Consider the following 18,945-nt stretch of genomic DNA (forward strand, 5'->3'; position numbering starts at 1 on the left):
TATGACATAATTACGTTACTTTTAAATTATAATATGAGCCCTGTATTATATACTCTTCCACTGCTGGGCACAAGCCTCCTTTACTACTGAGAGGGATTAGGCCTTAGTCCACGCTGGCCTAATGCGGATTGGTAGATTTCACACACCCTCGACATTCCTACTGAGAGCTTCTCAGGTATGCAGGTTTCCTCACGATTTTACCTTCGCCATTAAGGCAAGCGATAATTCACAAAGAATACACATAATTTTAGAAAAGTTTTCGAAAAGAAATTATGTTACTTATTAAACCCAATTCTGTAAGTTAAATAAGAAAACATTTCGTTCACTCCTTATATCCCTTCCAATATCAAAAGCTACACAAAACACCCTTCTGTACAAAACGATGACAATACCAAACAAAGAGATAAAATCAGAGCTTCGTTTAAACTTCATTCGTTCACGTCATTAGGCCGTCAACGGACGTTTATTTTGTCAATGAAAAGCTTTCTAGATGCTAATTTGGCGAACAAACAAAACCGGAGGCCTAATGAGGGACGCTTGCGGGCCTGAAGACAAACTTTCTTATACGAAGGGAGAAGGCCGGGAGCTGTTCCGTTCAGTCCATTTACTTGTTTATTCTGGACTTAGGATCAGTGCGTCGGTAGGAAAATAATGTATTGGCAGACAAAGAAAATCGTTCTCTCGGTGAGAAAATCAAACAATTGTTTACGGCTGTGGTGTGTTCAGCTTAATGAGATTAAATCTAAATAGGGAACGTGTTCTAAAACAATTTGGATTAATTAATTTTTTTAATGGGCTTTTTGGTATTGTAAAGTTTGGGGGCCATCGTAACCCTTTACTTTAAAGGTAATTTTAGAATTCGTAATTCATTGAACATTTGCTTTGTTTACTTAAATATTATTATGTTTTTAAAATTAAAACGCAAAAGCTTTTAAATAATAAATAAACGCCATAAAAACCACTACGTGCAAAACAATTAACATTGTAATAGGTATAGGGGTTACTAATATTGGAAACGTTGCCTAATTTATTTTATTTAACAAATGTTGAATAATAATAAATTATTACATACTTATACAATAACCTTATTTTTATTCGTAATCAAAAATTATTCTGGACATACCCCAAAAGATTTATTGTATCTTTCTTCAATAAATTTTGGCTGTAACACAAGATTTTTATTTCCAATAACTCGAACATGTCAGAAATATTAATGTTGGAAGATGGAAATAATTTTCTGAACAAAAATTACAAGTTGGCACACGTAAGAATAAAGAAATCTCTCCATCGGAGCGCACATCGCGGGCACGACTTCGCATGCCTAATTTAATTCTTAGCTTATTGAAATAAAAACGACATAGGTTTTCGACAGGTGCCGCGGGCTCGAGATTCGAGGGGAGACGGGCACAGGTGGCCCCGATGGTCGCAGCGTCGTTAAAATTTACATAAAGTCTCAATCCACGACGAGGAGCCACGCTGCCCACCCCACGTTTATGCTACATTTAGTAATTTTATGATAATTTCGAAAACCGTACCGCCACCCATCGCATTATACTAATAGAGGAATACTCCGGGCGATGTCGAAAAAATTTCAAACAGCCGTCAAAATAATAAGTTTCGGTTAATAAATCGTGTCCAACGTGGAAAGAACATAAATTTTTGGAAAAATTAATAGCAGATGTGTTGTTGAGTCGCACTGGGGAGAGTGGGGTGGGCAGTGCGCTGTTACTGACTTTGAAACGCATAAATTCACTCGTTACGTTTTATTTTTTTTAGAAATATTTTTTGATTAATGGCGCATAAAATCGAAGTATTTGCTCGCGTAAAAATTTTTGTATTAGGAAAAATTTATGCACCCCATTGAAACTTTTGTTGTGTTGTTTGTGAAATTAGGGGTGCGTAAAAGTTATAATTAACGTATTAACTTCTACCTGTAATTAATTTTTTCCTCGCAATTTTATCACGCGTGGTATCCGCATTTATAAATGTAATTATATCTCCTTCAATTTTGACATTGGAATACATAAATACAATCATGTTTGTATGATAAGCCATCTTTTCATATAGTGACCTCTTACGTGTAATTCGTCACATATCCAAAAGTACAAAACAAGAAATTTATTTATTTTATACTTTTAACAAAAAGAAAATAAAAATGTATTTCAAACAATAAACAAACACGGTTCTTTGTTGCAGTCGAACTTAACGCACCTGGCGCGCCACGAGTACGTGCCAGGCATCGGCATGGGAGTCGCCAAATGTCCATACGACCCGGCGGACAATTCAACAGCTCTGTGGGTGGAAAAAGGAAACCCGGGCAGCCTTCCCGCTCTCTACTCCGGCACTAATGCGGAATTCACCAAAGCCGATACAGTGATCTTCAGAACAGATTTGCATAACTTGACGACGGGACGCCGGGAGTTTTCTTTTAAGAGAACGTTGAAGTACGATTCCAAGTGGCTTGACAGTAAGTTTGAATGTTTGTTTCTATTTAAATGAATTATATTGGTTATGAATTATAGTTATTTATACGTATAATTCTTTGTTGGTTTTTTTTTTATTAGATTCTACCTTTAATGTCCAAATCAAAGTAGCTTTTGTTTTGTTGATTTTTTTAACATATTTTCTTTAAAAAGTGTTTTTGCTTGAACAATATCAAGGATGGCTTATATTTTACTGTGAGTAAGCATAAGTGTCAAATTATTTCTAACTTGACTTAATCTGTTGATACAAGTGATCCTAAATGAAATCATCATAAGGTACAATATAGCTTGAACAAAGTTCGGGCAGCTCATATGCCGTTTATCATTAGGACGAATTAACATTTGGCCAATTACAGGCATTTATCCGATTTACGAGAATTAGTCTGTTTGGGCTAAAACAATCGAAACTGAACTGTTTGCCGTCTAACGAGCTATAATACCTAGCAAGGTCTTCAGGTTTGCGTTTGCGTTCGCTTTTTATCCAATTATTTACACACTGTAACGTATTTATTTGGATGAGTGTCTACGATTCTTTGGTACAAAAAGACATTGCTATTTTTTTTGTAAAGATAAATGTTAGGTACGAAACATTTAATATTGTAATGAATTTATTATCTATATCTGTTACAATAATAATTCTAAAGATAATAAATCACAGTGTCAAACTCATTGACACAAAACAATGACGCAATATCTAGATTCGCCAAATTGCTCGTTTATTCAATGCAGCAACTGATACCGTTCGAATCGTTATTGAAAATTTGAAATACACTGATTAGGCGCGCTAATTAGATAACAAACCAAATAGAATGGAAATTACGGATCCTGTATTTGGCGCAAACATCGTAAATTGATTTGATTTTTCAGAGGAAATTAGATTTCGCGCAAACGGGAATAACCCTTTTGGTCGTTAATTTGTGACTGCGCCACAATTACAGCGAAATAGAAATTACACCCGTACAAATTTGCCTAATATCCTCTAATATTGTTTTGTTCATTACACTCGGTCCTTTATTGCTTACGTTTCAAATGCCACTAACAGTTAATTTATTTTCATTTAATTTTCATTAAGCCAAGCCCTTTATTTGTATCTACTATAGCATCTTAATTAACCATACCCATACGGTTCACCTTAAATATTGCGGTGTTTAAAACTGTGTTGAAAACGAAATGTTTTGATACATGTCGTTGCGAATATTAATAAAACAAATATACCAATTAATTCAAATTGGATTCCGAGTTAGACAGTCCTAGTTTCGCTTTAAATTAAAACGTCGTGTACTAGATAATATAGAATAGTAATAGTAGTAGTAATAATAGAGATCCTAGAGATTTTCGGTACCAAGAAATATCCAGACTTGAAAGTAAAGCCATAACCAAACACATATTATGTCTCGCTTCGAAGATTGAATCCGCGGGCTTTCATTTCACAAATAACTCAGCGCTAAAACTATAAATGGCTAAAACAAATTCAAAAATAATGAAGTTTATTTCCTGGACTTAATATAACTTATGAAATGTAGTCTACTTTGTAATATAAAATTATTCTGAATATAAACGAAATTATATTTATTACGTTTACAATGGATTCTAAAATAAAATATTATGCTATTATTCAAATAATGCTTCGAACGTCACACAAATCATACTTATAATAATAAGCTGACAGTGAATGTTGTTGCCTTTAATTATTACTTTTACCCAAACCTCGTAGTATTTAACATAAACCAATTTTCAACAGAAAATATTAAACTTAATTAAAACAAAACATAGTTTTCTTCAAGTTGTCTTTACTATTTGCTCATTGTATTTAATTCGGATAATAAATGGAATACACAAGAAAACATCGCATCATCAACGACATTATGACACATAATAATACTTGCAATAGCATAATACAACCATAAAGTCCTTTCAAAAATGAATAAATCCTCGTAATAAGTTAAATAATGCCACGTTCAACATATTCATCAATAGTAAGACCGGTTTATCGGCACTATTAATTACGCTGAAGCCAAATTTATGACGGTAATAATTTCAAAATGTCCAATACCTTATTTAAATTTAATATAATTCTTCATTTTTGTTCTGAATGTGCAGGGAAGTATAAAGACATCACGACATGTGCCTATAATCCCTGCCACGTGGCCATTTCATTACTGGACCCAAAAAATGAGCTCATATTAATACTAGCTATGAATTAAGTAGAGTACAACTGACACCGGCTTCATCTACTATTTATTGCACATCATACGGAATAACAGCAATTTGATGCCATGATATTAACGTTCATTGTGGGAACGCACGCTCGCAACTATTTGAACCTGTACCTAATGTGCATAATTAAGTATTATGTCAAAGGAGTTTGCCGTTGTGATATCATTTCACGCGGTATTATTAAATAAACGGTTAAAATATTCAACGTCTCACGCCTTTTAGTCCCGTACTTGGTATAATTATAGGGGAAAGACGTTATGTGATACATTAAAAACTATAATTTAAATGTTCAAGAGTGATATAATGTGTATTTCAGTTTGTAAGACGATTCATATTGGTTTAAACCGGAATGGCAACATATTTTGTACGAAGTTTTAGTTTATGAGTTTTACGACCAGCCGCCTGTTCCACAACTCTCCTAGGGATTACTTGGGCCGGGTAGCCGGTCGATAGCCAGTATGATTTGCGATTACTATCGACGCAGCTTCTGAGCATTAGTAAGATCAGCAGTCCATCTTCCAACTCTTCTAAATTTAAAATGCATATCGCAACGCGGTCGCCTTTTTCAATATTATGCTAAAGAGGTAAAATTAAATTACATTATTCTTCTTTTAGAACCGAACTTCGTGGGATCATTCGACGTTGGAGAATACGTTTTATTCTTCTTTCGAGAGACAGCCGTCGAATATATCAATTGCGGTAAAGCAGTGTATTCAAGAGTTGCCAGAGTTTGCAAGCGGGATACTGGAGGCAAGAACATCCTTAGCCAGAACTGGGCCACGTATTTAAAAGCGAGGTTGAATTGCAGCATTCCTGGGGAGTTCCCTTTCTACTTCAACGAAATACGTAAGTAGCTTGTGAGAATGTCCTATCGCAAAACTATTTATCCTTGACCACTGATCATTCGGAATACACACACCATCACGCATTTATCCCCGAAGGGATATGCAGAGGTGCAACCAGGGCACCCACTTTTCGCCGATTGTATTCCGTCCCAGGATGTGATAGGGGGCGAGCCTTGGAATAAACTAGGGATTTTCCAAATTTAAATATCATTATTTGTGTATTTCTACCTACATTTTTTAAATTTAAATAGACAATTATTATGAAAAATGCAACACAATAGCTTTGGTTACATATGAGGCTGTACATAATATTGTCTCCTTTTGATTGTTTATTTCCTAGAATGTCTATGCAATTACAAATTGCCTTGTCACTGTTCTGAGCAAATTGCTGAGACAAATCGTTAGCAAGCACACGTCATAATGGCACAACAAATGTCAAATCTGAAATAAAATAAACATTCTTGCTCTGACGCATCGCGCATTTACAACTCGTAGTCGTTCCTTCCTTTGAAAATCAGCGTCACCTTTTCTTACCTTATCCTCAAACATACAAATATTGACTGTCAGTCTAAAGCAAACATTTTCAACTTCCAAATTCAAAAGTGCATAGTACGATTTAAGCGACAGAGTCTAGCCGATTCCGCTTTGCGCCGAAGGCCGGTCCTCCCAGACTGAGTTCATCTAATATTAAAGGCGGGCGTTCGACTCTGCCACGGTTTTTCACGCGGCCCCACTACTTGCACTGCATAACTCATGAGATTGTAATAGGTACTCAAGTGTTCAGTATTTGCTATAGGTGTGTTATTTACATGTCCGTTGAAGAGCCATTAGGTTTGCGTGAACTGCTATTGGGAGTTAATCGGGCGTTATCAGCTAGGGTTGGCAGTTATTTTAAAATGATTGCTTAGGTTTATATTTTAGTTGTTATCATTTGACGTGACTAGGGATCGCCTTATCCCGATTTTATGTGTTATAGCACAAATGTCTTTATCTAGCTTTAATTATGGTTTCAAAACTATAAGATCCATAGAAGTGAAAATGTTCTCATTAGTTGCAATCGCAATGCTAGCATCTCCTACATTTCGCAGCATTCCCGCAATTACTTAAACGGGTGTATACGGAATCCAGCTCTGTTCACTTAGCGTTTAGGTGCTATTAGAAAAGCATCTTTAGTTAGCTCACAAATGCTGACAATACGGAAGCTTTTTACCTGATAGGACGCTCACGGTATGAATTTTATGGTTTACCGATTAAGAGATGGGGCATCTGGTGCTAAGTACTTATTTAATTGGACGATTTTAAAAAGCATACTTTCATAATTTCGAATATTCTATATTTAAAGTGACGTTCCTAACGTTTGTTTGTTTTTATGATATATTAAATGATCTAGGCTTAAAATATTTGTATCGATTTAATCGGACCTCATTAAATATATTTAAATATTCTATATCAACATCAACACTGAATGAATCCCTTTTCTTACAGAGAGCATCTACAAAGTCCCTGGAGACGACAGCAGATTTTATGGTGTTTTTACCACCGCATCCACGGGTCTTATGGGTTCCGCAATTTGCACTTTTACCATTGGCGACATTCAGAAGGCCTTTGAAGGGAAATTTAAAGAGCAGGCCTCGTCCAGTTCTGCTTGGCTGCCAGTTATAAGCAGTAAAGTGCCCGAACCACGGCCAGGAACTTGTGTCAACGATACTGCGTCTTTGCCCGATACCGTATTGAATTTTATAAGGTAAGATATTTGAAAAAGTTTTATCTTTATTTAAATTAAATAATTTATTCTCATTCATTTAATCTATTATTTGGATCATGCATTATGTTTTTCTTGAGAATTTTAAACGCAATGTAAGTTGTAGTTATATAATTGCTGATAACAAATATAAAAATATATAAATATCTATCACTATTCTGCATTGAATATTTTTTTTTTGAAGTACGTATCTTAAATAGTCTTAAAAACTAAAAACTGTTTTAAAATTTAAATCATTGTAATGTATTAAATTTTAAAACAGTTTTCTTTGTAAGCAGCTTATTTCTTTTTATTCAAATCCACCATAATTATACAGCAAAAAAGTTTGTAGTGTGGGTTTCCAAGTTTAAAATTTTACAAAAAGAATGAAGAAGTTAATATCAATGTTTCGGTCATATATTATTCTAAAGATGCTAAATGTGCAATCGTGAAGGTCCTGGGTAAAAGATTTTCTGCTATAAACATTTGTAATGACAGACAGCCATCGAGATTATTCCATTAGTGTTCTGTTTTTGAGTTTTACTACGGACTACCGAAAAACAATTGCATATTATGACCCCGAATAGCCATTCTTCACCTGGCCTTTGTTACAATTTGTATTTGCACCTCGCGTTACGATCTCATTAAAACAAATAAAAACGCGGACGGCAACACCGAATTAATTTGTTTTCAAAAACTCTCGAGGGCTCGAATAGGCAAAAAGAACAAAGCAGCGAGACTGTCGTTATTGTAACAAGCGCGCCGGACGTAAACAAAGTAGAAAATCGTCACTTAAAAACGTTAAACACGATCCTGTAGCTGACGAGGTCTCCAGCGATTCCAGAATTCCATGCTCATTGAAATCCACAGGCACTTTTATCTGGCGACACGTCCTGTTAATTATCCGACGCTCTCACCCCGAGAGCGTTCAATTATTTTTTTTTTCCCCGCTTTTCCATGATCCTCATGTGGAAACGTTGAGATTTTAACACTTCACCTGAACCAGTCTGCTGAAAATAGTTATATTTTTTATTCATAACGAGAGAGGAGATTTTAATTAAATGAATGAAGTATTTTGTTGTTGGCGTATAAGTAAAGGCTCTTATTGTTGTGACGTTTGTGTTGCGCGACATTATCGCGGTGGCGCGATTGTTGGACGCGTGTCGGTGTCTGCGCCCGACGCCATTGTTACATGCTGTTAATGTATCCGCTCCGGTGCTTCCGCGACTTTTCCTTTATTAGAAAACCCTTACATCATCGTATTATATAGAACACTTTGATGTATGAACGCTGACTAGCAAGTCGCAAACATTATTAATTTTAAACTTCTCAAAGTGACTTATAAGAAATATTTTATTTTTAACTTTAAACTTATTAGATTGTTTTTTCCTAGATTAAATAATAACGCGTCTATTAATACAAATTATATGGATCAGTAGAAACCCCAGCACTAGCTGTTCTAAAAGACAACTCATGGCCTTGCTTCAAAGGGATTCATTGCTTAAACAAACATATTCGAATCATTCCGAAAAATGAGACGTAAATTTGAATATCTGCCATTTGTCTGCGTCGACTGCATACGAATTGATAACATTCATTTTTTAAACTATAACTTATATTTGTATTACTTTAGATGATTTATTTTTACAAAAAACCGTATTATTTTGCAAAAGGTAGACATTTCAAGAACTAATCTTTATAAAAATAGGCCCTACTTAGGATTAAAATTTATCATTTTTTGCAGGTCTCATCCCTTAATGGATAGCGCAGTATCACACGAGAACGAGAAGCCTATCTATTACAAGAGGGATTTATTCTTCACTCGCCTAGTCGTGGATAGGGTGAAGGTCGACATGTTAGGACACCAACTCGACTACACCGTCTACTATGCTGGCACAAGTAAGTGGACAAGTGTAACTAATAGCAAATTGTCGTGATAGGTTTGAAGAGTGTAACACTATAAGGGATTAGTACTACCTGTTTTCTGACACAGATAAATGTTCTGAACAAAACAGCTCCAAAAAGTTTTATCATAATATTATTTTACCATTTTGTAAAAATGTAATAAACGAAGCATAACATCAAATAATGCACATAGTAATATCATATAAAGTTATACACACAAATATCACGTGAGTACTTAATAAAAACAAAACGATAATTAAATGTCAGTTACAGTTTTTGCACGCCCGTCCACGTCCGATATTTTAATAAATACAAACGAGCAATGACGATATAAAAATAAACCAACGCACACTGTAGACGAAAAATTCACGTTTGAAACAATCACCGAATTCCAAAACGGAGAGTAACACTCGAAAAAATCAGCGTACGGACACGAGAGGACATAAAATTTCATAAAAGCTCACGAATTAAAAAATGCCTTCCCACTGGGAAATTAAAAAGTGGCGGCCGAGTGAAAGTGGCACAAAGGCCATAATTCGTCTCGTCCGTGACGGCTGGACGTTCGGATTCCCGTCTGGATGCCATCGCGCCCTCGTCCAACCCCTCAGCCCCCCCTCCCCGCACACGCCGCAGATTATGCGCCTACCAAAATGGATTAAGTACAAAACATGAAAAATCTATTATACTTTTATTGTTTTTAGTTGAATGGCGTGCGAACAGGCTATAGTTTTAAACGTTTTTGTTCGCCCTCAATTTTATTGACTCTTAAAAAGCTTGCGTTAAGCTTATAAATCCGTGCACTGCAATCAAAATGTTTGTTGTGTAGAGGGCTGATTGAAATGTTGTGCGTCAAATCGACCGCCGTTGTATCGATAGCCACCTCAGGCTGTCAAATGTTTTTATTTCAAACGTTTGAATAAAAATTGCGCGACGAATAAACATTTATTTCAATACTTGGCGCCTAATATGCCTCGTGGTTTAATGCCGAGACACTCCGGCGGGTGCATCTCTTTTATAACAATAAACACGGTACGTAATATAACGGATTCATGAAAATTTATTAAGGCTTTTATGTCGGCATTTGGGCGTAGTAGACGTGCGATTCGCGAGAGGTGCGCCGCGCTCGCTTCATACAGCACTCGTACACGACACGCGCCGCACGCCGCAGAGTCTCCACGTCACATTCCCAGCGGCGCATAAATTCGGTCCACCGCTGCCGCCTCTCTAAACAACGCCTCCAAATGGTAATTTTCGCCTATGTTGTTGCAATTTTGAACAATTTCGCTCGAAAATCGTTCCCGACCGAACCGCCCGCTGAGCGAATTAAACTCACGTAGATATCTAACGAAGGGGGGTTCGTTTACGGAACAACTTTTACGAAAGGAGAAGTCCCGTTTGAGTTGGTGTTTCAAATGCCTGTGTGTAGAATATTAAATTGTTTAAACGTTACCTTTGACGCACGCAATACAGTACCATATCCACCAACCCTAATAATTACTCGAATTCAATTTACACAATAACTTTGTTTCGGTGTTCTTAGAGCGCACCGAAACTTTTGCCAGGAACCAACATTCGTATTTAATTGCATAACTAGAACAGAAACTCAATAAAGTGTTTAATGCAACGGTCGGGCCGCGACGCCGACGAGCGCCGACCGACGGCCGACAGCGGGTATAAATGGTAACGTGTATTCAAACCGCAGAGGAAAAAGAGGAAGCGTCCGAAAATCCGAAGCGCTCTTAGTTCGCTATTATTTACACTCGAGTGCAAAATAAGTTGCACGAAATTCCGTCACAAAGAGCTCGAGGCGTCCCGTGAAAAAGGACAGTTTACTCTTTCAATAAAGAGCGCGACCGTGCGCTGGCGTCTACCGCAGCGATATTGCCCCCCCGCTCGCTCCATTTTGAGTGCTTACCGCGTTATAATATGCATTAAACTACACCGGCAGAAAGTTGTAGCTCGAGGTGCTAGCAGACAATGAGAAATGAGCGTATGATGCTCCCGCAATGCGGGCCCTCGTCTCGCGCCGTTCCATTTGTTTTATCATGCCTAAATCACTGTTGCCACACAACTTTTGAACGCTCCGCGGAGGTTGATAAAAGTTTGACAGCGACTGTCGTGTACACGCGCCGAGATCGTGTTTGTCAATGAAAGGGAGCGAGGTATCAAAGACGTTAAGAGTATTTAGAAGTTAACGAAGTTAATTAAATACACCGAGTTAGACGTCGTCGACGCGACTCTTTAGTATCAAGGGCGCCTTTGTAAACAAACGAACATATTAATGTAAACGTATCACACGGGTGCACGCTGCCTCCACAATCATCTCCAAACGTAATTACGTGCCGTTTGTTCAACGAGTATTACACAAAAGAAACGTACTGCCACAATTGTGTGTAATTCTAACGGTGGCCATCGCGGAGAAAAGTTGTTGCGATAGCGATGAAAAACGTTACATGGAATCCAATTGCAGACTAAGGGTCAGCTTTGACGTCATATGCGGCGGCGTACTATTAAAAACGATTTAAAATTCACAGAAGGCCTAGCCGCCGGCCGCCGCTGGATACATCATAGCAATTTGATGACGTAATTAAGTAAGCTCAAAGTCGCAAAACGTCCTTTGATGTTTGGAAATATAGTTTCGAACGGATCCGTGGCACTCTGCGGGATTTATTACTACGATATTCTGCGACATTTCTATCTTTTGCATATGCAGCGTGTTTATTGCAGTTCAGAAGGAAAAATAACTCACAAATCATACCCTCCACTGTAAAGGAGCCATTCGAAATTGTGGATTTAAATCATGGCCCGAGACTCACAAGTATTTATAATCCACTTGCTGAACATTCCTGTAAAGTTACGCAAAGTATCTTTATTTATGCCGCAACAGAATATAACGTTACCAATAATTTATAAAATTGCTTATATAAAACGCGGCGCAGTGAATATCGCTGTTATAAGTATCGGAAACCCATTTGCCTAAGTGCATGAAGTCCAAGTTTTGCCATAAACATGAAATGCGGTCCATGCAAAATGATATGTTAAGGTGTAGGTGGGGTATTAGTGTGGTAGATGCGGAGCTTATATGAGCCACTCGCTCGGGTTGCCACAATCGCGACCGGAGCTATAATATACTCCGACACGTTGCAGCGCCGCCGCGCCGCTCCCAGCACAACATAGTTCCGTGCTTCATCGACGTGCATTGCCCACAGGACGAAAATGAACAATATTTATTGCCGAGTTGCGATCCGATATGCCGGAACGGAATTTCCAAAGTAATTTATAGTTTGCACACCTTGCCTTCCGCTTCTCCGTACTGAGCTAGTGCAATACCCTACATTTTGATATTACTCGCGTGTTACGCTGCTGAAATACGTACACAAAACAATAAAAAACGCAAGACGCAGCATATATTAAACGGTGTTTAAATGCGATCGCCACGCGGCTCTAAGGGCAGATAAAAAGGACGAGCGTCAATTGAAATTAAAAATTCATTAATTATTCCATTACTGAAATAGCCCGACCAGGGGAAATTCAATCCGGATTCGTCGCGCGGCACTCGAGAGCCATTTATAAAACGATTGCACCTTCACACAAACACAAAGCAATTAGTTATACCTATAATTAGCATTCGAATCGCGTCCATCGGGAATAAACATTGATTTTTATTCCCCCAAAACTGGGGGGAGAGGCCGCGGCTCCGGGCGAGATCGGGAATACTAATGTGTTCACTTTTGAACGGTTATTCGCGCCCCGCTAACGTCGCCCAACGTTTTTTGCATAAAACATCTCATCAAAGGATTGCTTAGGAACCGTAGTATATTGAATATCAAAAGGTGCGCGAAGGGAAAAGTTTTATCGACGGCGCGGGGCGGCGCGGTTGTGGCATCCCTAATATTGGCCAGGGTGAAAACTTTCTTAAAAATACACCTTTCGGACGTGTTGAGAATAATCGGCCGCCTAACCAGTGGTTCCGTTATTTACTCATTTAATACTATTTTATTAAATATTTTTGTGGGTATTTATTTCCGTTCATTGTGTGCTCGTGGTTATAACGTATTATTAGTAAAGTCGTCCGTATAGCACTCTGAAAAGTTTCCAACTCGCTGTTAGGTGTTAATTAAGTTAATAACTGGGATTAAAATTTCTCTACAGCTGACGAATATTTTTCCTGCTTCTATGTATTTAAAAAACTGGGTATTCATATTTTAAATTCAAATGTAATTATAGAGATTGATATTAAAGTTTCCGTATGTCAATTTAAATAGAGTTTATTTATCAACCAACTTGCTTTTGCTCGCGGGCTCGCTCGCGTTAAGAGTTTATCCGGGATAAAAGTACCGTTATATATTTTCTCGGTATAGAAAGTAGCCTATAACCTTCCCGGGATCTTAAACTATCTCCATACCAAATTTCAAAAAACTCCGTCCAATAGATTTTGAGAAAATCGATAACATACCGACAGACAGAAAAGGAGACTCTGTTTCCTAATTCTATTAATAATATTAAAATGTACTACGAAAAGTACATACGCTGAATCATTCAAATTTCATACATCAGACATTCAAATTTATGAAGCGTTGATACCGAATATTCCACGATTGACATATTCGTATGTATGACATCATGATCAAGATGAACGTTGCCATTAATTACGCTAACGGCACATATAGGAATATCTTATACTGATACTGACATAAAATTCGGACGTGGAATCTCGTAAAAGTCAGCCCAACGCTCGAAGGCACGTTAAAAACCCAAGTCATCCGATTTACGACTCCTATAAAATACATATTGCGATTCGTGATAAAAGTTCTCACGGAATCGGTACTGGAGATCGCTCAATACATCAAACTTCATGTGTTACATTGATGCTGTGGAATTTATATAAGATTTGATGTAGTTTGGTAGTGGTTTCGTTTTTGACTATCATTTTTTTGACATTACCAATTTTTTAAATCATTTATGAAATGCATAACTAATGAAAAATTGTAGCTGATAAACAAGATATAAATGTATAATGTTACTTTTTTTTATTGTTTAAAGTGTTGGTTCAAAAACTTATTTATTTTTCAAAGAGAATAAATTATGACTGGTAAATATATTTGATATTCAAATAATTATTTGTAGAACTCAAATTCTACATTAAACTACTAAAAAATCACAGCTAATATCTATTGGTAAATTAAGGAACTACTAAATTCCACACCTGTAAACAAATCGTTATCAGAACATCGGTACGCTATAAAACTCCGTCATGAAATTTGCGCCTTCAGTATACCCAAAAGCAAATTCAAATATGAGATTTATTGATATGAGCAGATAAATATTTCCAAATCATTGGATCGAGAGAAGTACGATTTAATAATCTTGACATTAGAAGCCACAATTGAATGTCCCGCAAAAATATGGTCATGGAGGGCTCGTCTAAATCTAACCGGTACCGATACGTTAAACGGAGGTTTTTTTATGAAAAGCAATAAAGATGTTAGAGCTACTTTGTGTTTGGAATTTATACCACTTGGAGGAATAAAACTTATATTGTTCGGGGATCGCAAAAAAGTTTTCACTTAGGCCTGTCGAAGCGAAATCTTTATTGGATTGTGGTATTATTCCTTTTGAAATTTTCAGATGACATTGGCTCGAAGGGAAGAGTAATATGGAAAGATAATTACAGTCGACGTCACTGTTAACTTACTATTGAATTTGAATATTTTTGACGGTATTTTTTTCTCGAAACGAACCTTTGTCATACAAAACAGAATCAATTTGTATAATGCCAGCCTGCGGCACAACTGTAATTACACTGATAGATTTCTTTGACAGATAGTTTATGAAAGATTTCGTGGCATTTTCTCTAAGTATTGCCTTGTGAAATTCGTTATTGTTTAGGCGGTGGATCCTCGGGGAGCGACCCGTCTGTTCCCGTCCAATATGGGATTGTTTAATTATTTTGCTCGGGCGAGCCGTGATCGGAATTAATCACTAGAAGTAAATTTATTTATAAACCACACCGGCTGCCGGTTCGAGAGATACGTCAATATACGTTACATACGTCAAATAAAACAAACTAACTGTGAAGAGATTGATTTGAAATCGAAATGTTCGTCTCCTATAAAATAATTGTCATAGAATTTCTCTATTACAATTCAAAATTACTTAAAGTACTTTATTAACCTAACTAGTGTAAGCCTACCTTATTTTTATGACATTAATACCATTATATAAATATATTTAACGACTTAATAATACCGCCGTATGGATTGATTTAATCGAGGCGATAATAAATATTTGAAATTTGAAATTGTTTGACGTTTATCTGACAGGTGACAGATAAACGTCAAACTGAATGCTATAAATGAGCTTGCTTCAAATGAGTTGTGCCATTCGTCACTGAGACGGCATACTGTTTAATTTCTGGAATAAGGGACTAGTCCTTTACTAGTAAATACTTTTTTGAATCTAATAATATAACGATGTGAAGCAGTGTTTACCTAAAACATTGATTAACAAGTTTTATTGGAAGTGTCTTAAAAGTGTCTAACGCGGCGCTCCTTTCAGGGTACGTAACTTGAAGCACTCGAAACACTTAATATCAGTCCTTTGGCACATTACGATGTGTCACGACTTAAAGCTTAAAACATGTAACAGGGCTCTGGTAAACAGATTTGAGTAGGGCCCGCCTCCCCGCATTTGTACACAAGTTTGTTGAATGCTTTCTCGTGTACCTTCAGTATCAAGACACTTGAACATCGCGTGTCTGTTCGTGTTAAGGGCGATGTTAGTTGTTCTTTGTTGAGTAAATGTGGATTTTAGTAATCTGTTGATTAGGTGTCTTTTTCTTATTGTACTCTACTGTAGGCTGATATACTTATAAATAAATTATATTTACTTATACACATAATAAAATTTAACTCAACGTCATAATATCAATTTTTGAATGATTTTTGTATCTGGTATATCCACTGTATAGATCCTAAAATAACCTACGCGATTGATTTTAAAATATGCCTATATGTTTCGTTTCCTCAAGTAAACACAAGCGAAAACTAAACGCCCTAATTGACTTCGGGAGTTTCATAAATAAATTATTCCGATCCCTCCATCCTAATATAAGACATGTTATAAGGATTTAGCATACATATTTAATCACCCATCAGTCATACGTACTTTACATAACAAATTCGTTTACGTTCGACGTCATACTCGAATCTTTCGTGTGTGCAAGGTACAAATCGCACACGCTCTAATTGCCAAGTTAAAGATCAGTCCAAACTGACAGTTAATTTTAGCGAAACTTTATATAGGAATAGGTAAAGAGACTAATTGATTGAAACGATCTGACTAGATGGGATTGGATATAATTAGATTTTAGTCAAAGGACGTGCGAGTCTTTACATGCCCGCGATATAAATATCATATCTTCTTCAATAAAAAATATTAACTGTTTAATTTGTAAACGCAGAAGTTTGTTTATTGGTTTATTTTTTCACGCAGCAGCGCATCGAAATCATTTGTGCATAAACATATTTTATGGGCCGTAGAGAGACGCAGGCTATTTTTATCCCGAAAAACACGGTCTCTATGCGACTTTTATTCCAGTAAAATTCACGCAAGCGCAGACGAGAACAAAAGATAGGAAATTATAAAAGATTCGAAGGTGCTACGTATAGAAATAATTCGTCAGCGTACAAGACAAAACAGACAGTTTTAATATATCGTATGCGCCTCTCCGGGCCGAAGTTCATATTGTATTCAGGAAACCTAATTACCGGCACTTGTTTGCGTCAATCACAGGCGCGTCGATCTGCGAAACTAATGGGTTGTGATGTCACGCCGATGTCTAGCGGCTTTTATTAATCCATGGCTAATTTCAAACGACAGACGCAGACGACTGGTAATTATCGATCTTGGCGTCTTCGAAAATTTTATTATTTTAATACACACAGAAAAATCTTGGAAGCTGTCTTTTTCAGGCTGTCGCCGAGTAGGATTTAATCATATAATGCACATATCTCCATAGAACATAAACTGTATTATTATTTTTATTTTCTTAATATTCTTATTTAATATTGTAATTGCGAAAGTTTGTGAGTTTTGTGTCAGCAGTGATGACACAAAACGAGATAGATATAGATATACGGAAACAGAGCAGTACAGATAGCGCCGTTGTGCCGCTTAGCCCATTTTTGCTTTGCCCTTGGGATGTTTGTATGTTCGTCAACAGAAAAAAAACTGAAGGATTTGGATGAAATTTGGCACTCGAATAAACTACATACTGGGTCAAAACTAAGGCTACTTTTTATTTGCTTCCGTGGCAAAATAATGGAATTTTTAAGTCTATTTTTAATACATTACGCTGTCGTCTAGTGTTTTGGAGAGTCTTATACCGCGAAAAAGTATTCATGAGGGTCAAGCCGTGAGCAACACCTAGTAATATATAATTATAATTATTATTTTCAGTGAATTGTAGTCTGCTATTGTCAATTGAAAATATGTTACCGCCATAAACCGGATGTTTGCGTTCGCCTTTATTTGATTTGACAATGAACTGATTGTCATTTGTGTTGATAGCGTTTTGAATCTTAATTTATCTATCGAAGGCTGCAACTTACAATAATTATTCCGACCTAATTGCTTCATCATATTCCATATAAAGAAACTAATATTATATTTTCTTTTTAATCTCCTAAATAAATAGTTTTCATAACAGCATTTGTATGTACCTACTATAATATAATATCTACTACAAAATATTGTAAAATTAATAATACAAGTTGCAGACGAATCATGAATTATTAATGTTGTCAGTATATAAAAATAGCATAAACTTTAGTCTCAGAATTAAAAACGTGATCCCGACACGGTAAGCATAAACGGTTCAGAATATCCTAATAATATTTGAGTGAACTCTACTAAGACCGTCCATAAATATTCTCACGCGAAATGAGCTTGATACTTTATGGATTACCTGGAGAGTTCAGACTTGCTAATAAGGATATTTCAAATTCTGTTGTTGCCCAAATGTATGCGGATGTATGAAGTATGAGCCAAGTGGATACTCTTGTTTTATAACTAAGTTTATGTTTTAATAAGTCTAAACGTTTCCTCAAACGGAGTAAGCACAATAATTAACAGTAGAAATTATATTTTATTGTTTTCTTGCTGTATCTATGTGGTATTTTGAAATATACAGTAATGTAGCTTCGTATAAAATTTAAATAATTAAACATGGTATATTTTCCCACTAATGACATTATTAATATAAAATTTATAAATCATATCGTTATTGACCGAGCTACAACAAATAAATACAACCGCATTTATTTTCCAAGCAATTCGATTTGCAATACGATGAAATAACTGTTTACGATTGCACAATACGCGTATTCACACAATCGATATATTACCATCCGCTAACAAGAGGGCTAATATAATTACTGATTTATAGCTCAGCGACTATAACGAACACAATAATGCCACGTTGGCACGGCTGTAGGGCGACATTCTGCGACACGTACGAGTTACTATTGTACGTAGATGGGCTTAGTAATTTCGGTACATGCCTCTAATCCAATTAGCTATTAAGATTCGTGGACCGAATATTAATTCCATCGTGATTCGTCCGCTTTGTAAGGCAGCTGGTACCGTCATCTTATGTATCTTTGTTTTAACGATTGTGTGCCTTTTCTGCAAATGTTTCGCTGTTTTTTCGTCAAGTAAACAATAGCTTTAATCGATCGTGATGGGTTATGTC

The 18,945-nt window shown here is 36.4% G+C and overlaps 1 protein-coding gene across 1 annotated transcript in view; it reads left to right on the forward strand.

Moving 5' to 3' along the window:
• The window catches only part of LOC115443548 (semaphorin-2A), a 123,510-nt gene that overhangs the window by 95,711 nt on the left and 8,854 nt on the right, over positions 1–18,945 (forward strand). The window contains exons 7-10 of the mRNA XM_030169000.2: positions 2,197–2,467; positions 5,316–5,546; positions 7,031–7,289; positions 9,031–9,185. Coding sequence (XP_030024860.2) covers positions 2,197–2,467; positions 5,316–5,546; positions 7,031–7,289; positions 9,031–9,185 — 916 coding nt within the window. The remainder of the gene's footprint in view (positions 1–2,196; positions 2,468–5,315; positions 5,547–7,030; positions 7,290–9,030; positions 9,186–18,945) is intronic.

Source organism: Manduca sexta, chromosome 11 (assembly GCF_014839805.1).
Source record: "Manduca sexta isolate Smith_Timp_Sample1 chromosome 11, JHU_Msex_v1.0, whole genome shotgun sequence".
Taxonomy (NCBI): Eukaryota; Metazoa; Arthropoda; class Insecta; order Lepidoptera; family Sphingidae; genus Manduca; species Manduca sexta.